Here is a 17972-nt window from a genome sequence, read left to right on the forward strand (position 1 = left end):
GGCAGTTTTCCGCCAGACTCTCTCACCGTTTCTGTTGTGGAAAATCAAATTTATAATCCTTCTTAGATGACACCGGCACACTGGCAGCTATAACTACAAGTCCATCAATATTTCTATAGTGCGCGTGATAGAAACCAAGGAGTTTTGCAAATCTTGATCCCTCATTTTTCCCAGTACATGAGCCACTCTAGAATATTCTATATATTTCATGAAGCTTTTGTTGAATGACTTGGACGCTTGATGCCGCGATGACACAAATTGATCTGAAACACGCGTATAATACAACCCCGATACCTATTAGGGATGGAGGTTACATATTGATAGGACATTTGAATTTTTAAATCAAACAATAACCTTATATATAGAGTGTAAGGAATATATTGACCGGCATGCAACTAAACCGCAGGTCCATCCCACACCGAACCATCTCAGCACAGGTAATATGGAATACCTCTGATACTACTTTTACACCCTAGTACTATATCTGCATATACTTTGCGGGAACTGCTTGGAATTGAGTCAATCTGATCCCGTTTAAAGGCATGGCCGCCTCAAGTTTCCCACGTATGATGGTGTCTAATACAAATTCATAGACGAGTTACTATTATATCCGGGCCTACTACTGTGGACTCAACTACCGAGAAAGCTCTCAGCCTGAACACGACCCTTTCAAGACACTACATTATCCATTTCCTAAATGATTCACTAGATCATGATATAAAAATCATACTAAGCAACTCCGTCTCAGATACAACTCCCCTATCTACACAGGGCTGCCCGGCTCCTCTTGAAGAAGCCACTCTTCTTACCGTTTCCCTTGATACTATCCATGACAAGTTAGCAATCTGCAGATAATGTTTAACTGGATATATGATAACTAGGATAGGAGGGCCACTGAACGCGGCAACCGGTCGGACTCGGTAAAGATGCGCTCGGAATCCCCCGTTGACGGAGCTGTCCTCGGAGGCAAATCCGTCGGGATTGAGCTAGGTGACGCATTGTATTTTAATTTTAAACAGTGACTACTGCCTCAAATCTCCAAAAGGAACCTCTTCGTTTAACAGGAATTGGAACCTCAAAATGTCCACATACCCTCAATCTTACCACACTAACCGTACGCGATCCATCCTCCATGCCGCAAAGATTGGCAAATACGCTGTCGGCGCCTACAACTGGTACATATTTCCCCCGTGAATCTGTCTTCCAGCCCAATCCTCTCCCACTACGAGACCTGACGAATTAACAAAAGCTATAACACCGACGGCATCATGGCGGTCATCCGCGCCGCCGAGCGCGCGCACAGCCCCGCCATAATCCAACTTTTCCCCTGGACTATGCACTTCCAGGGCGAACACTTCATCCGCTTCGTCGTCACTGCCGCGCATGCCGCTTCCGTCCCCATCGCCGTGCATCTAGACCACTGCATCGAACCCGCGGACATCGATTTCGCTCTCACACTCCCCTTTGACTCGATAATGATCGATGGGTCCAGCATGGATGAGGCTGAGAATGTCGCGGTCTGCGCGAGCACGGTAGCCAGGGCGCATGAGCGCGGTATGGCGGTCGAGGTTGAATTAGGGCGGATTGAGGGTGGGGAAGATGGCCTTCCGAACATGGATCTGGGCAGTGTGATGACGAGCCCTGGCGATGCACGGGAGTTCCTGGAGGCGACTCAGGCAGACTTTTTGGCGCCCAGCTTTGGGAACGTGCATGGGGGCTACGGGGTTGTAGGAGCGGAGGGATGTTGGGATTTGGAGCTGTAGGCTACCCTTCATTTCTCCATGTGATTAGGTCGTGTAAATGAAAGGGGCACTGACTATATTCATACTGTGCAGGCTCCAACAGATCGAAGAGGCTGTACCGTCCACTCCGCTTGTCTTGCATGGTACACATCCGGTCTCCGACGAGCTTTTCCTTAAGGCAATTGAGTGCGGCATGAGCAAGGTGAATGTTAACCGGACGGTGCGCGACAACTACACGGCGTTTGTGGCGGAGCATGCGGGAAAGCTGGAGTTGACTGTGCTCAAGGCGCGGGCAGTCGAGATCTACGCCGAGTCGGTGGAAAGGGTGATGAAGTTGTTTGGCTCGGCAGGTAAGGCTTGATTTTGCTTGAGTGGTCATAGAGAGCGTGGCATCAGTGTGGATGCTTCCCGGCTTTAGCTGTCAAGAATGCATGCATCGAGTGGATACTCCAGAACGTAATCCGATTTGAGATTTCCCTTACGAAAGATTAATGATTATATGTACAGACAGAATGAATGGACACCAGTGGTGTGTGAGTAAGCATTCTGATTTTTTGACATATTGATCAACAAAGTGTTCACGTTTTACTCAATACCCGCCCAAAGACAAGTAGTTAGCTGATAAAACGAGTCGACTGGCGAGGCGATGAAGACGCGGGAAAGACGGATCTAACCGAAGTCTTCGGTAGCGGTCCGATGGATTGGCCCGGCCATAGCCGACCGAGGGTGGGGTTAATGACCACATTTGTGACATAGCAGTTTATGGAAAAGAACGAATCACGAGTATGAGCATCCCAGCAAGCTCGACTGCGCAGATTCTACAACACTCTGATGTAGCTGCCCGGAAATGGACGCCTTCCATTAAGTAAGAAAGAAGTGCATACAAACAGTCGCTGAACAAACGGTCTCAGGACACTAAACATGTGAGAAGCTGGCAACGACCATGACTTTCTGATTTATTAAGGTCTTGGTATGAACGAGTAAACAGGGACGGATTGCTTAACGTCTCCGATGGTATGAGGTGCAGTTTATTATACATATTTGACAATTATGATCACCACCGAATAGAATAAGCTGGTCTTAGATTATCACAACTAAAGTTGATGAAACATTTCTATAATCCAACGTACTATCCTAGATTATAGTATTCGTATGTATGAATCAAGTTAATCAAGCATTGAAGTATATAAGTGAGTTTGAATAAAATTAAGCGGACGTCACGAGACTCTGAACAACTCATTGTATGTTTCTCAAAGAGACCATTGCTGTACGCCTATACATTGTATTTTGGTCTTCCATGATATCAACTTAATGATAGCGGAAAATCTGACAACAGTAGTTCTGGGACACCATACTGCTTTGCGGCATCAGCGAAAAGAGTCTTCTCCGCATCCGCATAAGGAATACCCTCAGCCCGCCTCTGCAGCCCCAAGCGGTGCTCGGGCTCTCCAGGAAACAGCACCTCCGAAAATCCGGGCGCTGGACTAACCCCGTGCACACGTTGCACAAGTGTATCCATTCGAGCTTTGAAATCGTCCGTGCTCATGATGACATCGGGCTTGACAGCAATAAAGCAGTGGCCTACATTCTGGGGCTTCGAATCCTTATACTGGTCCCCAACCTGTCCGCCAAACTCGGCGCCTGCCAAAACGCCCGACATAATGTCCATAAGAATTGCAATACCGGATCCCTTCGGCCCTCCGATGGGCGCCATGCTGCCGTTTAACGCGACATTTGCGTCCGTCGTTGGGTTCCCATTTGCATCTAGGGCCCATCCCGGAGGGATAGGCTCACCACGGCGTGCGGCGCGTCGGATCTTTCCCTTCGCAACAACAGAGGGCGCCATGTCAAGAATATATGGCACCTCGGCGTTTGAAGGAGCACCGGCCGCAAACGGCGAGATACCGAGCAGCGTTTCTTTTCCTCCGAAAGGGGGCATCTGCTTCGCGGAATTGGTGAAGACAAGCGAGATCATATTTGCCTTGAGTGCTTGTAGGACGTATGTTGCCGCCATGCCAAAATGATTAGAGTGATTGACCGTTACCATTCCGATGCCATAGATTTCTGCACGCTTGATAGCTTCATCCATACCGCGAGTTGCGACGACGAAGCCGAAGCCATTATCGCCGTCCAGGTGTGCAACTACGGGGGTTTTGTCGGTGATTTTGATGCTTGGCCGGGCGTTGACCCGACCGTTGCTAACGCGATCAAGGTACTGCGGAAGCCTTGCAAGACCGTGGGTATCCTATCATCTGTTAGGTAATACTAGAGATAAAGTACTTTGGGATTCTTACGACACCGCGGACATCGGCCAAGACTAAACACTCTGCCATTGAGCGTGCGTCTTCGGACTCGAGGCCTGCTTTGACGAGGAGCGCAGCCGCAAACTCCTTTGCCTTTTCTGGATCGGCGTAATAACGCGACTGTATAGCGGTGGTCATCTTGATGATGAGAGGAAAGAAATGGTTAGCTATGTGCAAAACCTTTCGGCGTCTGTGGGAGTAGATTTATAGAGCTGCCAGGGTCTGATGTTCCGATAATCGGATGAGGGGGTTAGGTCGGTTAAACGCCGACACACCCCACACGGATCTTTAACGGTATTCATTGAATGGAACAAAGTGCAATACGTCCAAATTCGCCCTCTTCACATATCTCTCAGCGGCAACTATCTATGGAATTCTTTTACTGTGAGAACAAAAACATGTACTCGTCTTCCGGCGGAACCTCAAAGTCAAATCGGACCAGATCCTCCTTGTATGGGAACATATACGTGCTTGTAACCCTTCGCACAACGATCATATTAGCAGCTTCCTAGACAATGATTAGGTTGCCGCTCACCAGTGGTGTTCCTTGCTTGCCTGATACTTCTCAAGGTCTGCAAGAGACTCATGAAAGCTCAGAAGCGCAAACTCGAACCCCTTACTTCGTTCAATGGGGTCGGTCATTGATGGTCCTCCCACAACTAGTCGATGTTCTTTCACGCAGTCCAGATTTTTGAGCTTCTTGAGTTCTCGAGCGAAGGTCTCTTTATGCGCCGCAGTTACATCGGAGCGGAACTTGAACATTACTAACATCAAACAAGTTTGTTAGCTTGTCATGGCGCGAATGGAAGAGAACCAATGTACCCATGTGCACGATTGTCATTTCGCTCTAATTGCAGATACCGTAGGTGCTATTCTCTGGCTTTGGAAGATTGAAAGATATCTAGAGTAGAACCGGCCAATAACAAACAATCTTATATGGACATTGAGTGTACTAATACAGAACGACATGTCCCGGCTTCTAACCGTTCACGGGGTGGGAGAAGGCAACCTCATCTCTTCGGCATTTTGCCGTTCGCCTCCTTCCCCGAAGCGCCCCTTACGACTGTTATGGCTGCTATCCGAAGGCCTGGCCGGCATTACAGTTCAGAGTACTAGCAAACCGTGTCAAGACTAGTCTCAGCCAAGCACTGCTTCAGCGGGGTTGAAGTGCTTTCCCCGTGGGGTTTGACTGCTTGGCATCCCCGTGGGGAAAGGGTATACTTGATGATGGGTATCCCATGTATTGAAGCTGCCGCAATGATAATTTGTCCAGTACTGTCTCATTTCAACAGATACGACAACTTCTGCTTGGACTCATCAGTTACTTACGTAGTCGCCACACCATGGACCACAAATCCGTCGAGCATACCGAGTTTGTCAGTTCAGGCAAAGGTGGTGTCGAGCCTGATCGACTAACGCCTGCGCGAATAATGACCCCCGAGCAGTTTGCCCTGGCAGAGAGGAAGCTGAAGAAGAAGCTTGATTTGCGTCTTTTGCTCTGTGTTTGGGTTATTTTCGTGATGAACTACCTGGATCGAGTAATTTCCCCCTCCCTGTGCACCTTTGATGGGGCCCTCATGATAAAACGACTTACGTGGTGTAGAACAACATATCAGCCGCAAAGATAGCCGGCATCGAGGGCTCCCTTGGCCTAAGCAGCACGCACTATGCTACCGCCGTGGCTTTGCTTTTCGCTGGTTACGTGCTGATGCAAATTCCATCCAATATTTTCTTGGCCAACTTACGCCCTTCACTCTACATCCCGTCCGTTATGGTCATCTGGGGCATGCTCTCTGCGCTGGTAGGAGTCGTCCACAACGCAGCCGGGTTGTATGCCCTCCGGTTCCTGCTTGGGTTCGTTGAGGCAGCGTTTTATCGTAAGCTGCCAACCCCCTCCTGTGCGACACTCCTGACATGACTCTAACAGCCGGCGCGCTCTTCCTCATCTCATCCTGGTATAAGCGTTCCGAGATGGGTGTCCGCAGCGCCTTCCTCTTCTCCGGCTCCCAGCTGGGAAGCGCATTCTCCGGCCTTATCGGTGCCGGGATTACGAGCGGTCTAGACGGGGCCCGAGGGCTCGAGTCATGGCGCTGGATCTTTATTATTGAGGGCTCAGCAACCATCTTTATTAAACTACCCCTCGAATACCCCCTGGCTAACCCAGGAAGAGCGCGCCGTCGCCGAATGGCGCCTAATTGCGGATGCCGGTCAGGTTGACGAAGATGATGAACGCTGGAGCTACGGGTTCCAGATGGCTTTTAGCGACTGGCGGCTGTACGCCTTCGCGCTCATTTTTCTTTGCATCCAAGTCGCGAGTGCGACGTCTAACTTTTTTCCCGCTGTCGTTAAGACGCTAGGGTTTAGCACTGTTAACACCTTGCTGCTTACTGTGCCACCGTACATGGTAGCCCTAGTCATCTCTATAGCTAATAATTGGTCTGCTGATCGGCTTCGCAATTCGTCCTTTCACGCTATCTGGCCACTTTCAGTTGCGATTGCCGGTTTCATTATTGCGGCCGCTACGCTCAATACGGGCGCGAGGTATTTCGCCATGATTTTGATGGTAGCCGGGGGGCATGGCTCGAACGCTGTCGTGCTGGCCTGGACACAGAAAACAATGCTTAGGCCTAGAATTAAGCGGGCCTCGGCTGTGGCATTTGTTAATGCATTTGGGAACCTTTCGCAAGTACATACCAACTTCCTTACCTTCAGCGAACGAATCAAATAAAAGGATTACCATGCCAACAGTGCTTTTGCAGATCTTCTCCTCGTACTTCTACCCCGACAGCTCCGCTCCGCGGTACGTGACCGCCATGGCAGCGAACTCAGCCTTCTCACTTGGTGCGATTGTGCTAGCGCTATTCATGCGATTCGTTCTCCTTCGCGCTAATCGTCGCATCGATATGGGGGAGTCAACCGTGACGGAGGAGATGAGAGGTCACAGCCAGAGAGAGATTGCTGGTGTCTCTGATGAAGAGCGCATTGCGCGAAGGGAGGGGTTCCGATACATTGCCTAGCCTACCCAAAAGCTAGCGCATTTTGAGGACCGGATGAGTCACTGCTCTTCACTCACCTTTATGCTGCTTTGTATTCACTGCTTTCTGGCAATGTCATTTTTCTATTTCGATGTGTGTTCCCTGATTAGCCACAGTCAATTCAGATATATATTTGGTCCTCGGAGCCATTGAAGAACGTATCCTTTGCTTAATCAAACTACTAGTTACAATCAGACGAAACGAGACAAATCAGCTTTTATTAGATCTCCCTTGCTAAAGCTGCCTCTTCATGGACGGATATACTATCAGACGCGAAGGACCGGATAGCTAGGCTAATGCATCCACGCTTTATGTCACCTATCAACTACCCTTACCGCCCCCTAAACTCCTTGAACACATCTTGTACACTCCTTCCCGCCCTAATTCCCTCTGCACACTTCCGATCGGCCTCCACAATTTCTGGAATAACATCAAGCACCTCCTCCACCGTCTCCCTTGGCACACGCACAACTCCATTCAAATCGGCCACAATATAATCACCCGGGTTGATCCAAGCCTCCTGATGTTCAGAGTGCAGCCGCACGGGAACGTTTACTTCAGAAGGCCGACAGACTGCCCCACCAGCTGTCGTGCCGGCATATCTGGCGAACAGCTGTACCATTTAACGTAGCTGTTAGTAGTGTTGTTGGAGCCAGAGCGCCAACGTGTTTCGCCATGATGGCTCATGAGGAAGCAGAAGAAATATGACATACAGGAAATTTTAGCGCTCGGTGCTCTCCTAAATCTCGTACACGTCCGTCAATCACTACCCCCGCTGCACCTACCGCCTGTGCCCGCAGGGTCATCAGCCCACCATAGACGGCGTTTACCTGCGGCAGGGGCTGGGATATCACAATCACAACTCCGGGTGGGACCATATCAATCTACCTCATAGAAAGCAGTCAGCCAAAACAGAGCTGTGTGTTTGCATGCCCAGAAAAGAGACGTCACGTACATAGTTCCCACTGAGTCTCGGCGCAGCTTCGTCATCCTTTGGCACGAATTTCACCGTGAATGCTTGGCCAACGATCTTGGTCTCTCCAGCTTGGTAATCTGGTGAATACAGGGTCAGGCCTTCGAGGAAGCCTCCCTGTGGGTGTTTGAGTTTGCTGAGGCCATCGGCAACCTAGTGTGAATTAGCAACGATCACGAGCAGACCAAAAAGTACCAATGTGTTGGGTCTCTGCATGGTCATGGTCTTACGTCGCAAGCGCCCCATTGCTTAAGACGCTCGATGATATCTTGTGAATTGCTCGTAGGAGTCATTTTTGAGACAAGCCCAATAGTAGTCGGTGAAGATGATGTCTGGCTGAGGTCGCTGAAGTGCATTTAGTTGCCTTTAAGCGGTTTTTTGGCGTCGTGAACGAGCGATATCGGCGTTATCGGCTGATCCGACGGCCTTCGGGGGTTTGCCGTCTCACGGGAGAGGCTCGGCCTAAGCGGACTACCTGGGTGTGCCTCGATGAACTTGTCAAGGCAATAATGAAACAGTCTAGCAGGCTATAGATATATCTACCCTTGATCTACATAAAGGGAAGCACTTATTCGATCTACATCAATGATATTTTCGACGATATTGTGGGTATCAGCTCATTCTCCAAGACCCCCTCCGGCAAAGTTACCCTAACTATCAAAGCCCATCATAAGCTCGGAAGTATCCCAAACTGGTGGCTGGGTAGGATCCGAGCCCCAATCACTGAGCCAGCCGAGGTCAAACAAATCTCGCAGGATGCCCAATTCATCTATCAGCAGCGATCTACCGTCCTCTTGTGGCACCATGCTATCCCCATTTCCAAGCTGTGTTCCGGCGGTTGGATGCGTTGTAATGTCATCCGCAGTCGCAGATCCCCTTTGGTTCTCAGCGGTCTCGCGCATAGTTTCGTTGGTTAGGGCAATCAGTCGTGAGAGCTTTTCGCATGGCTCCTCCGCTACTGACCACCGCCGTTTAAGGAAGGTAAGGAGCTCCAAGGCGGAGTCTACACGGGATAATGGAACGGTCGCTGGCGTCAGATCTCTCACCGCTGGGTAGGCCCAGAGGCAGTACAGAACTGTAATGGCAGCGACAAAGATAGTGTGGGCAGAGAGCCACGACAACTCCATGTTCCTGAAGCGGTGAAGCTCCGTGTTGATCTGGATTATCTTCATTGCGCTACCAAAACAAGCCTCTATGGCTGCGAATGTCGGATATGGCAGTTGAGGACTGGGTCGGTAGAGAAGCATGATGCACTGGTGGAATTTGATCTCCAATCGTTGCACGATAGTTCCAGATAGTGAGCTAGGACCGCACACGGAAATCCCACGCTGCTGAGTGTAGACTTCAGTTAGGAGATTCTTGCAGGCTTGATCCGTCTCCCGTTGCCAGGCGGATATGTTTGATGGCCAGGGAAAGCGGCGTGGTGAGCGAGAAACGCGGTATATCATGAGCTTGATCTCGGCAGTGATTCGGTCAAATCGTAAGGAGTAAATAAATGCTAGATATGTCGACGGTATCTGCTCGTACGGATGGTGCGTAATTCTTGCACTATCCCACCGGGTTGCTGCTTCTTCAACTTCATCACTTGCATCCAGGCCTGGGAATGGCTGATCAATGGCCTCATCTCTGAGAGTCAGTGGACGACCGAGGATAGTGGTTAGTGTTCGATCCATTGAGTAGGCTGACCAGAAGATGGCGCTACGTCTTTGTGCTGCCTGACGGTATGTCGGCGAATTCGACTCTGCCACATCTTGAAGACAATGTCAGAAATTGGGGCGTTCACATCTTATTGCGTCAACTCACATTCATGCCGCCGTTGAAGTCCAAGGTCCAGACAGCTTGCAATGATAGTGTGGAGCAGATACCAAGCATTCAGACCCTCTGGACTATAGAAGCTGTGAAGAACCATCAGTAACAGAACTTGCACACCCTCCACGCTATCCTGAAGGCAGATCTGGGAACTGTGAGTCATGGCAGAGACGAAAAGGTCACTGGAATCAAAATTGGACCCTAGGCGTACTTCAAGGAACCGTGCACCCAAGGAAAGAACAAGTCCCACTTGCGCCGCAGCTAATCTGATCGGAAGCGCATGGTTCCATGTAGAAGATTCATTATACTTCCGAATCTGGCTTAGGAGCTGATAGAGCCCTTGCTGTGACATGAAAGGATAGAGATATGTGCCCTCAAAGTAAGCCTCGGCGTATTGCTGGCATTCTGCCGGAGAGGGTAGGGGGATGGGCGGAATGCTAGATGCATCTGAGCTCAGCGCTCGTCCCGTCACTGTAGGAGGAAGCACGCGAGGCTCTTTATGCGTGCCTTGGCCTTCAAGTAGCGACAGTGGGAGGCCTTGTGATTGCGGTGCGCTTTCATAAATAAGCCGAGCAAAAGAAATACCAGACGATGGGCCTAGATATTTAGGTTCCGTATTGTTGGCGAGCGACAGAAGGCCAACTTCATGGGCCAGGGGCTGGTTGCGAGTAATCTGGGTCGAGCCCGAAACGGCTGGTGACGGCACAGCAGGGCTGCGGTTGTCTTGACCCATGTGAATGCCATGATGGTCGGCGACAACAGGGGCCGGTGTTGGACTTGCATTGTGCGCATCAAATAACGCATTTTGATCACGAGCGCTTAGGCTATTGTCGGTACTCTCAGCATTATCAGGATTGTCGCGCAAGGGCGATGCCTCCAGTCTTTCCAGCTCTCGAACCCGCCGTTCCAGATAGTATAATCGACTAGCAAATCAATGGATATTAGCAGATAACATAACACCAGGGAGGAAAGCCACCTTCTGGACACAGCAGACGCAGCTCTCCCTTCCAAACAGTCCACACCGGCTTTCGCGCAATTCGAGCATGCGGGTACGGCGCCATCGCAGCGGACCTTTCGCCGTCGGCAGCGGACACATGCCGAAGGACGCCGTTTATGCCGAGTCAGGGCAGTTTGGGTCCGCATCTTAGAGGATGTATTTGTAGAAGGGCGGACCGATGCGTCTGGATACGATAGTAGGCTCCTCTGCTCCATCCTGGGATATCTGGCTACAGCACAATACTGAGGTCTCGGGGCCGAAGGAAGGACGGGCAGAAATCGGGTATATTCGTTGTCAGCGAAGGCAACAAGTTGATCGGGGGACAGGGCGGGGAAAGACAGCCTAGTAGTCAATTTCGGCTGGCAGCCGAGCCGAGGTGCGCTTCAAAATATATAAATACTAACTAGTAGTTAGTTTCGGCATTGGTCCGTTCGTAATTCTAATAACAAGTACTTAGACTCTAAATCTAAATACCATTCCGCCAGCTTCGGATAGATCCGATAGACCACCTAGCAGTCTTCAATGCTCGAACAAAACCTACACTGCCGAACTCCCAGCACAGATATTTGCGGGGTAAGGGTGGAGATGCTTTGATCTGATATCTGGGGAAATCATCAAAATACACTTTAAAAATGGCAGCTTGGTGGACTGCCGGTAGCTGCTGGTGTCTTCAGTTTCTTTGCAACTATGGGTTTCAAGTTTGCTGGCTTCGCCCTTCTACAGACAGTGCGTCCGTTACGTACAGTGATTGGCTCCACTAACATTAACAGTTGCTTCTTCTCGTCAGCATGACAATCGTCAAGGCTAAAGCTGGGCTAACAGTCCCGAAACATGCCTGGTTATTCCCCCGGATCGTGGCCACCAACGATTTACTCTGATGTTGACTCGAAGATAGGGACTCTCATATTCATGTCATTGAATCCGACAAGTTCCCCCTCAGTCCAGATAGAGGTGCGCGCTGTTGACTGTTTTCAAAACCGCAAGCCCAGATTTGACCGACTTGCCTTGGTAGACTACACTCCCAAAGCTGCGACTCGCGAACAGGCCCTGGCATTTGAACGCTCCGTCGGCATTCAGCATGCCGTCATTGTCTTACCCAGCGTATATGGAACCAATAATAGCGTCCTTATCGACGCCCTACGCTCCACCAACGGTACTTATCGCGGCGTCTGCGTCTTGGACCTCTCGGCAAAAATTGATAACAATACCCTTCAAACATTTCATGATGCCGGCGTACGCGGAATCCGCATTAATTATGGCAACGAAGGAACAGACGCACAAATTACCGCAGATACCATTCGCGCGGCGTCGATCGCGCAGATTCACGACTGGACCCTGCAATTATGGGTCCCCATCGCCTCCTTCAAGTCTCTTCACCCCATAATTCCAACCCTGGGGGTACGCGTCGTAGCGGACCACTATGCCCATGCGATGACAGCTTCCCGTACGGGCAATCTACACAATGCGATCGATCCTTTCAGCATCCCCGGTTTCCGCGAAGTGGTGGACCTCATGCGACGAAACCACCTTTTCGTTAAGATCTCGGCGCCATACCAGAACTCCCGGGACAAGCCGCTGTATAGTGATCTGCGGGTTATCGCGGAGACATTTATGCTGCATGGACCCGACATGGTTGTTTTTGGCAGCGACTGGCCGCATACGGCGAGTAAAGAGGGGAATGGGGCTGGTGGGAGATTGGTTGAGCAGGACTTTAGGGACGTCGACGATCAGGCTATTCTGCAACAGACCCTTGAGTGGGCCGGAACGCAGGCGCAGGTGAGGAGGTTGTTTGTGGATAATCCAAGAAGGTTGTGGGGGTGGACCGACATGGAGTCATGATATGAGACATTGTGGCAGGGATGGGCTGTGACAGGAACCTGTTGATCAATATTGTGTTCCTGCTGCTAGCTAATGCTTAGTCTACTTTATGAAGCGGTCCAAGTAATGGAATATTAATGCAGCGCTCGACCGCTTCCTTGAGCTATGTGGCAATGAGACCCAAAGCATATTTTCTAAGTTATTATGTCCGATAACAACGATGTCCTACTCAAAAGTGGCTCTGTCTTCGTCAATGCAGTAATGCATCATGTCCCATGACCACGTAGATGTTACATTCAATGTGCCATACATTGTTAGTAATATACACCACAGGATGAGCAAAAGCTGGAAATATTAGACATAGATATCTTGTCTAAAAAGGACTACTGTAGTTTCTAAATACATTCAACGGCTGCACTCCTTTCAGGATGTTGCCCAGTAACGTGCCGTAATTCCACCCAATCGCAGACGCAGCAATAGCAGTGAGACTCGTCTGATCTAGACGTCCTGGTCGGCCGGGACCTGTCATGTTCTATACTCCTTGAGTCTCTCATCAACGCGACTGGTCGGAATCGATGTCTTACCGGCTTCATGTTTATATCGAACAGGGCAACATCCGACCCTTCTGCAAACCGGCGGACGTCGACGCGAATCGGTGCCTTAGCACCAATGAGAGCAGCGACGCTCTCGCATTCACGCATCACCTTTCCTGTAAGCGGGGTCTTTGAGTTCGCTTCGCGAGACGACCCGGGAATTAGATGTCACGGCGACCACACCATTATAAGGGGCGATGCCTTCGGCATAGTTGAAGCGCGTGACGGGAAGCATGCTCCAGTGCTGGGGATGCTCTATAGCTGGAGGCATGACGGTGATAGTTGCCTCTTCACCAGAGAGAAACTTCTCAATCATGATTAGTGGCGATTCACGAAGGAGAGTCTGGACATGTTGCTGTTGCTGGCCCTTATCATGACACACTTTCACTCCATGGCTACCGCGTCCTCGAACAGGCTTGCCGACAATTGGGTACCGGTCGATATGGTTGATAATTTCACTGATATTTTTAGGACTCACCAGCCAGGACTTTGGTAGGGTGTAGCCTCCAAGCTCCCGTGGTTTATCGTTTAGATAGGCCTTGTCATCAAAGTTTTCAACCAGGCCTGGCGGCTGACCCACTACATAGATCTCAGAGGCCACCGGTGTTACTTCCGGGGATGTTTGAAGTGGGTGTGAGGTAAAAAGAATAGCGTTAGCCCAGAAATGCGTGGCGCCCTGCTGGGCCGCGCTGTAAATTCCCCCCTCCGTGTCCGGGAACGCCCAGCCTACATGGGAGGAGACTGGGGCCGAAGGATCCGACTTTATGACCTTCACGCCCTTCTGTCGAAGCGTATAAGAATGTCCGCGCCGGAATCCTGATAGCCTGGGACGGATTCAGCTATAAGCATGTCTATGAGGGTACTGAGGGCTTACCACCCGGCTTGCGAGGCTTTGTGACGCCATTGATCACGGGTGGGTCAATAGCCTGGTGGAGAACGGCCACGGTCGGGGCCTTTGTGCTAAAAGCACAGATGGCCTGAATAGACTTTCTGACAGCTTTTGAGGCAAACATGGTAGTAGTTTGTTGGAAAAGCCAGAAGCTGAATCGGTTGACGATGACGGTTATTTGAGGCTGTGGTGGGCCTGCTTGAATTCTCCGGGCGTCGGCTCTTATCCGCCCCCTGGGAAACTCTGCACTGCTTTTCGGCGAGTCTCCGAAGCTCATTTCTGGTGAGGGCTATCGCTTTTGTGAATCAAGACTTGGAAACCCATTAGTTGGGCTAGTCCAGACGGTTTTTATGTCCTAATCAAAGAAATGTCCTTTCTTGCACTTTGATGATCGAACCTGTAGGGAGTTCTGTGCTGACATTTAATGTCCTTACCAACAACGCCAGGATGATCCATGGAGTAAGCACTAACATGTGCACTTGCTGACCTGAGAGGTGAAGTTGTTTCGTGGTTAAGATTCGGAGAGTCAACAGCTAAGAGAGGGAAATGTCACAATTACAAGAGGTGTATGGCCGTTCAATAAGAATATAACGTTACTGTATTCTGTCTAGCAAGAGTGGACTCCAGAGATCGGTTATATGATGGCAGTAATACCCTCATATATGGGTCTTAACCTCACCTGAAACGCAAGCAACTCGATGATAACAACTTGAATAAGTAGGATTACCCCGGACCCCCATTCAATTTACAGGCTGGGCCTCTCTCAGACCAAAATGTTTCGCCATGGTCACGATACCATTCTAGCGTCATTGTAAGTGCATCATCAAACGAAACTTTCTCTGCCCACCCTAATTGCCGGAGCTTGGAGTCATCGGTCCAATACATCCGGTCATTGAAAGGCCTATCAGTCACTGTCTCGAGGTACTGTTCGCACGCATCGCTCGGACCCGCATGAAACCACCGTATAATTCGTTTCGCAACCTCTTTGACTTGAATCTGTTCCTTGGAGGAGATATTGTAGGTCTCGGATACAAGACCTCGATGAAGAATGAGATCGAAAGCGTTCACGACATCGCTGGCGAAGACAAACCCACGAACTGCGTTTCTCTCACCATGTAAAGTCATACGCTGGGAACGCAGCATTTGCATTGCAAATTTGGGGATGAGTTCTATGAAAAAATACGTCAGGAATCCGCAGCCCTCTAAAAGCCATCGAGGAGCTCTTACTCTCGGGGTACTGACAGGGACCGAAAACATTGTTGCAGCGAGTTATTATGATGGGCATATGGAAAGAATATCGATAGGCATTGGCGACCATCTCAGCAGCGGCTTTGCTAGCTGAGTATGGATTAGTCGGGTTCAGCCGATCTTCCTCGGTAAAGGCATAGTCCTGGTTTGGCCGATTTTCTCCGTATACCTCGTCAGTAGAGACGTGGATAAACCGTATGACCGTCCCGGCCTGTCGTGCTGCTTCCAGAAGAACGTGGGTCCCAGTCACGTTGTTCCGAGTGAAAGAGACGGGGTTAACTAAAGACTGATCCACATGAGAATTCGCTGCGAAGTGGACAATGGCATCCACTGTGAATTGCTGGAAGACAGCTGTTACACTGTCGGGGTCGCACAGATCGCCTGCAAGAAAGTGGAAGTTGGGAAGATGCTCGACGGGGTGTATGTTGCACTTGGACGCGCAATAATCGAGGACATCAAAGCAGAGTATCGTATACTTCGTTCCGTATACCTGAAGGAGGTGCCGAATGAACCACCCCCCACTGAAAATGCAATGTTAGTTCACCTATCGATGTCTCGACATCCGCATGATCATGGTCCGGTAATAGACTCACATAAATCCTGCGCCCCCAGTAACCAAGATGGTCTTCACACTTCTCATAGCATCCTCATCTTCTGAGCCATTGCTTCCAAGTCCTAGCTGTTGGACAGTCATCGTGCCGCCGAATTTGTGTAATGATTGCACATTAGCACTACAATTCTTGCACAGAGGTTTCGATCATCTATAAATTGAACAGTAGCCTCGAAACACAACTATAGGATAATGAGCACTGGTCTCTTCTGTCAGTTGAAGGAATCTAACATAAAGTTTGCTTTTCTTTGTTTCAATCTTGGGGAGCGGGATACCTTCGTCACCATGTCGACGCCTCTGCGCCTTCGAAGTTCAGACACTTGTGGGTGTGGTTGTACTCTTGTTCCGTACGGTCCGAAATAGTTCCCAAGTCACAATTGTCGCGGATTGAACTGAAAAGCCAGCGGTAAGGTAGGCTATTGGGGTGTGCCACGAGCGGAGATCTATCTATCGCTTTGAATCCCACAGCAAACGACATAGCCTATTGAGCAGTTTTGGCACTGCTCCGCATCACCTTCAGGTCTCCGCAAATAGTCATTTGAATCTCAAACTATGACCTGAAGTATACGTCGTGTTCCAGATTTATGCCCCGCATGACCAAAGCTGGACTCGAATTTGCAGTGCTCACTGTCGCTTTGTTGTCCATGTGTACAGAAAGACAGTAGTTCTGGTATGTTCTTATGCAGTCAGCGTAACCTACGCGGCATAATCAATGACACCTGTATGTACCGAGCCTTGGAGCCAGCGGGAATTTCCTAGTCAGCCTGACAGGCAGACCATATTCTCCACTGCTACCCCAGTAAATGATGGCCAAGATAGATATATCACTGTTCGATATTCACTCATCAATGTCGGTATCTGGATCGACATGCACAAGGATGTACATACCAACAATGCTCGTATCGTCCAGTCAAGATTAAAAGAACAAGTAATTATCCCTCAAAGGAAGCCGCTCCGCTTTGCTGAATATGTGAGCCCAGGAACTAGCAAGGCTCAACACAGTAGGGATATTCCACCAGGAGTATGTAGATGTTCAAGGTGGGCGTTGGGCGTTGCGATCCTCATGGATCTGCAAACACGGTCAATTTCCAGCGCCAATTGCATGAATAACTCGAGCTAGACAACGGAAACTACGACAAGGGTGTACAAGAAAACGAGATAAAATCCCAAACTCCCTCTCGCTAACATGCTGGTCCTGCCAGCAACTGAAGTGAGTCATGGCTGAAGTCCAACTTATTGCCACCCTGCGACCGGCCCATGGTAAAGAGACTGAGGTATGCGCCCCTCACCACACGCTTTGTCGGGCATTCTTCATAATGCACTGATATTCACTGATATATCAGCTCAGACACCTCCTTTGCGACACGGCACGTCTTGTGGAGCAGGTAGAACCATCGTGCATGGCATTTCTATTAACAGAACATCATCGAGTAGATGGTACCTTAGAGTTCAAAGTCATCGAAAGGCATGTATCGTACGGGCCTGGTTTAGGTCTCTGTAGGATAATTAGTTGACCAGTTACACAGATGGGCCGATACCAATGCCCTTGAGCACCACCATAGTCGTCCTTGGCTCCTCCAGATGTATTCAACATTTTCGGAGAAGCAGCTATTAGACGGTCCAGAGCAGATTGAGATGCTGACAGTTATTGCTGGGTTTGCCGTGCGTTAGAACGGGTCTTCATATTCGAGATACTGAAACCATATCCCTGCAGAGCACGGCTGGATGACTACCAACAATCGGGGGTATATCCTGACTACAAGAAGCGTCATTGATGTGGTGTAACTTTTCGGACCCGAATATGTGTTTCCATACAGAATAAACCAAATCTCTTTAGCTGCCAAATACAATGACTACTTGTGCCACGACATAGGCAGGAAGTACGGGCGGAGTGTCCTGATGGACGTGATTGAACCATTGCCACCGGAACTGCAAGTCTCAATGTCCTGGATATA

General features: G+C 49.8%; 10 protein-coding genes across 10 annotated transcripts; 4 read left to right on the forward strand and 6 right to left on the reverse strand.

Annotated features, from left to right (window-relative positions):
• Window positions 1-1080: 1080 nt before the first annotated feature.
• On the forward strand, window positions 1081-2103 carry AtWU_09326 (class II fructose-bisphosphate aldolase; the record flags this gene model as incomplete). The annotated part of the gene is made up of 3 exons (XM_035504432.1): window positions 1081-1175; window positions 1250-1759; window positions 1836-2103. The coding sequence occupies 3 exons, from the start codon at window positions 1081-1083 to the stop codon at window positions 2101-2103; spliced, it is 873 nt and encodes a 290-aa protein (XP_035360325.1).
• Window positions 2104-3045: 942 nt separating this feature from the next.
• Window positions 3046-4183, reverse strand: AtWU_09327 (Ldh family oxidoreductase; the record flags this gene model as incomplete). Its single annotated transcript, XM_035504433.1, has 2 exons — window positions 3046-3987; window positions 4037-4183. 2 exons carry the CDS (start codon window positions 4181-4183, stop codon window positions 3046-3048), a joined length of 1089 nt encoding a protein of 362 aa, XP_035360326.1.
• Window positions 4184-4424: 241 nt separating this feature from the next.
• Window positions 4425-4886, reverse strand: AtWU_09328 (Dabb family protein; the record flags this gene model as incomplete). The annotated part of the gene is made up of 3 exons (XM_035504434.1): window positions 4425-4524; window positions 4581-4809; window positions 4868-4886. The coding sequence occupies 3 exons, from the start codon at window positions 4884-4886 to the stop codon at window positions 4425-4427; spliced, it is 348 nt and encodes a 115-aa protein (XP_035360327.1).
• Window positions 4887-5388: 502 nt separating this feature from the next.
• On the forward strand, window positions 5389-7062 carry AtWU_09329 (MFS transporter; the record flags this gene model as incomplete). The annotated part of the gene is made up of 5 exons (XM_035504435.1): window positions 5389-5583; window positions 5649-5922; window positions 5973-6101; window positions 6214-6731; window positions 6805-7062. The coding sequence occupies 5 exons, from the start codon at window positions 5389-5391 to the stop codon at window positions 7060-7062; spliced, it is 1374 nt and encodes a 457-aa protein (XP_035360328.1).
• A 349-nt stretch (window positions 7063-7411) lies between these two features.
• Window positions 7412-8346, reverse strand: AtWU_09330 (RraA family protein; the record flags this gene model as incomplete). The annotated part of the gene is made up of 4 exons (XM_035504436.1): window positions 7412-7693; window positions 7794-7964; window positions 8036-8206; window positions 8284-8346. 4 exons carry the CDS (start codon window positions 8344-8346, stop codon window positions 7412-7414), a joined length of 687 nt encoding a protein of 228 aa, XP_035360329.1.
• A 357-nt stretch (window positions 8347-8703) lies between these two features.
• AtWU_09331 (fungal specific transcription factor domain-containing protein) lies at window positions 8704-10958 on the reverse strand (the record flags this gene model as incomplete). Its single annotated transcript, XM_035504437.1, has 3 exons — window positions 8704-9803; window positions 9857-10785; window positions 10885-10958. The coding sequence occupies 3 exons, from the start codon at window positions 10956-10958 to the stop codon at window positions 8704-8706; spliced, it is 2103 nt and encodes a 700-aa protein (XP_035360330.1).
• Window positions 10959-11546: 588 nt separating this feature from the next.
• AtWU_09332 (amidohydrolase family protein) lies at window positions 11547-12698 on the forward strand (the record flags this gene model as incomplete). Its single annotated transcript, XM_035504438.1, has 4 exons — window positions 11547-11585; window positions 11630-11697; window positions 11755-11810; window positions 11872-12698. The coding sequence occupies 4 exons, from the start codon at window positions 11547-11549 to the stop codon at window positions 12696-12698; spliced, it is 990 nt and encodes a 329-aa protein (XP_035360331.1).
• Window positions 12699-13175: 477 nt separating this feature from the next.
• Window positions 13176-14283, reverse strand: AtWU_09333 (glutathione synthetase ATP-binding domain-like protein; the record flags this gene model as incomplete). The annotated part of the gene is made up of 4 exons (XM_035504439.1): window positions 13176-13199; window positions 13262-13386; window positions 13454-14086; window positions 14145-14283. 4 exons carry the CDS (start codon window positions 14281-14283, stop codon window positions 13176-13178), a joined length of 921 nt encoding a protein of 306 aa, XP_035360332.1.
• Window positions 14284-14882: 599 nt separating this feature from the next.
• Window positions 14883-16101, reverse strand: AtWU_09334 (dTDP-glucose 4,6-dehydratase; the record flags this gene model as incomplete). Its single annotated transcript, XM_035504440.1, has 3 exons — window positions 14883-15328; window positions 15387-15928; window positions 16001-16101. The coding sequence occupies 3 exons, from the start codon at window positions 16099-16101 to the stop codon at window positions 14883-14885; spliced, it is 1089 nt and encodes a 362-aa protein (XP_035360333.1).
• Window positions 16102-17234: 1133 nt separating this feature from the next.
• Window positions 17235-17792, forward strand: AtWU_09335 (putative quinol monooxygenase; the record flags this gene model as incomplete). The annotated part of the gene is made up of 4 exons (XM_035504441.1): window positions 17235-17291; window positions 17361-17491; window positions 17544-17672; window positions 17732-17792. The coding sequence occupies 4 exons, from the start codon at window positions 17235-17237 to the stop codon at window positions 17790-17792; spliced, it is 378 nt and encodes a 125-aa protein (XP_035360334.1).
• Between the last annotated feature and the right edge of the window lie 180 nt (window positions 17793-17972).

Source organism: Aspergillus tubingensis, assembly GCF_013340325.1.
Source record: "Aspergillus tubingensis WU-2223L DNA, scaffold_11, whole genome shotgun sequence".
NCBI lineage: Eukaryota > Fungi > Ascomycota > Eurotiomycetes > Eurotiales > Aspergillaceae > Aspergillus > Aspergillus tubingensis.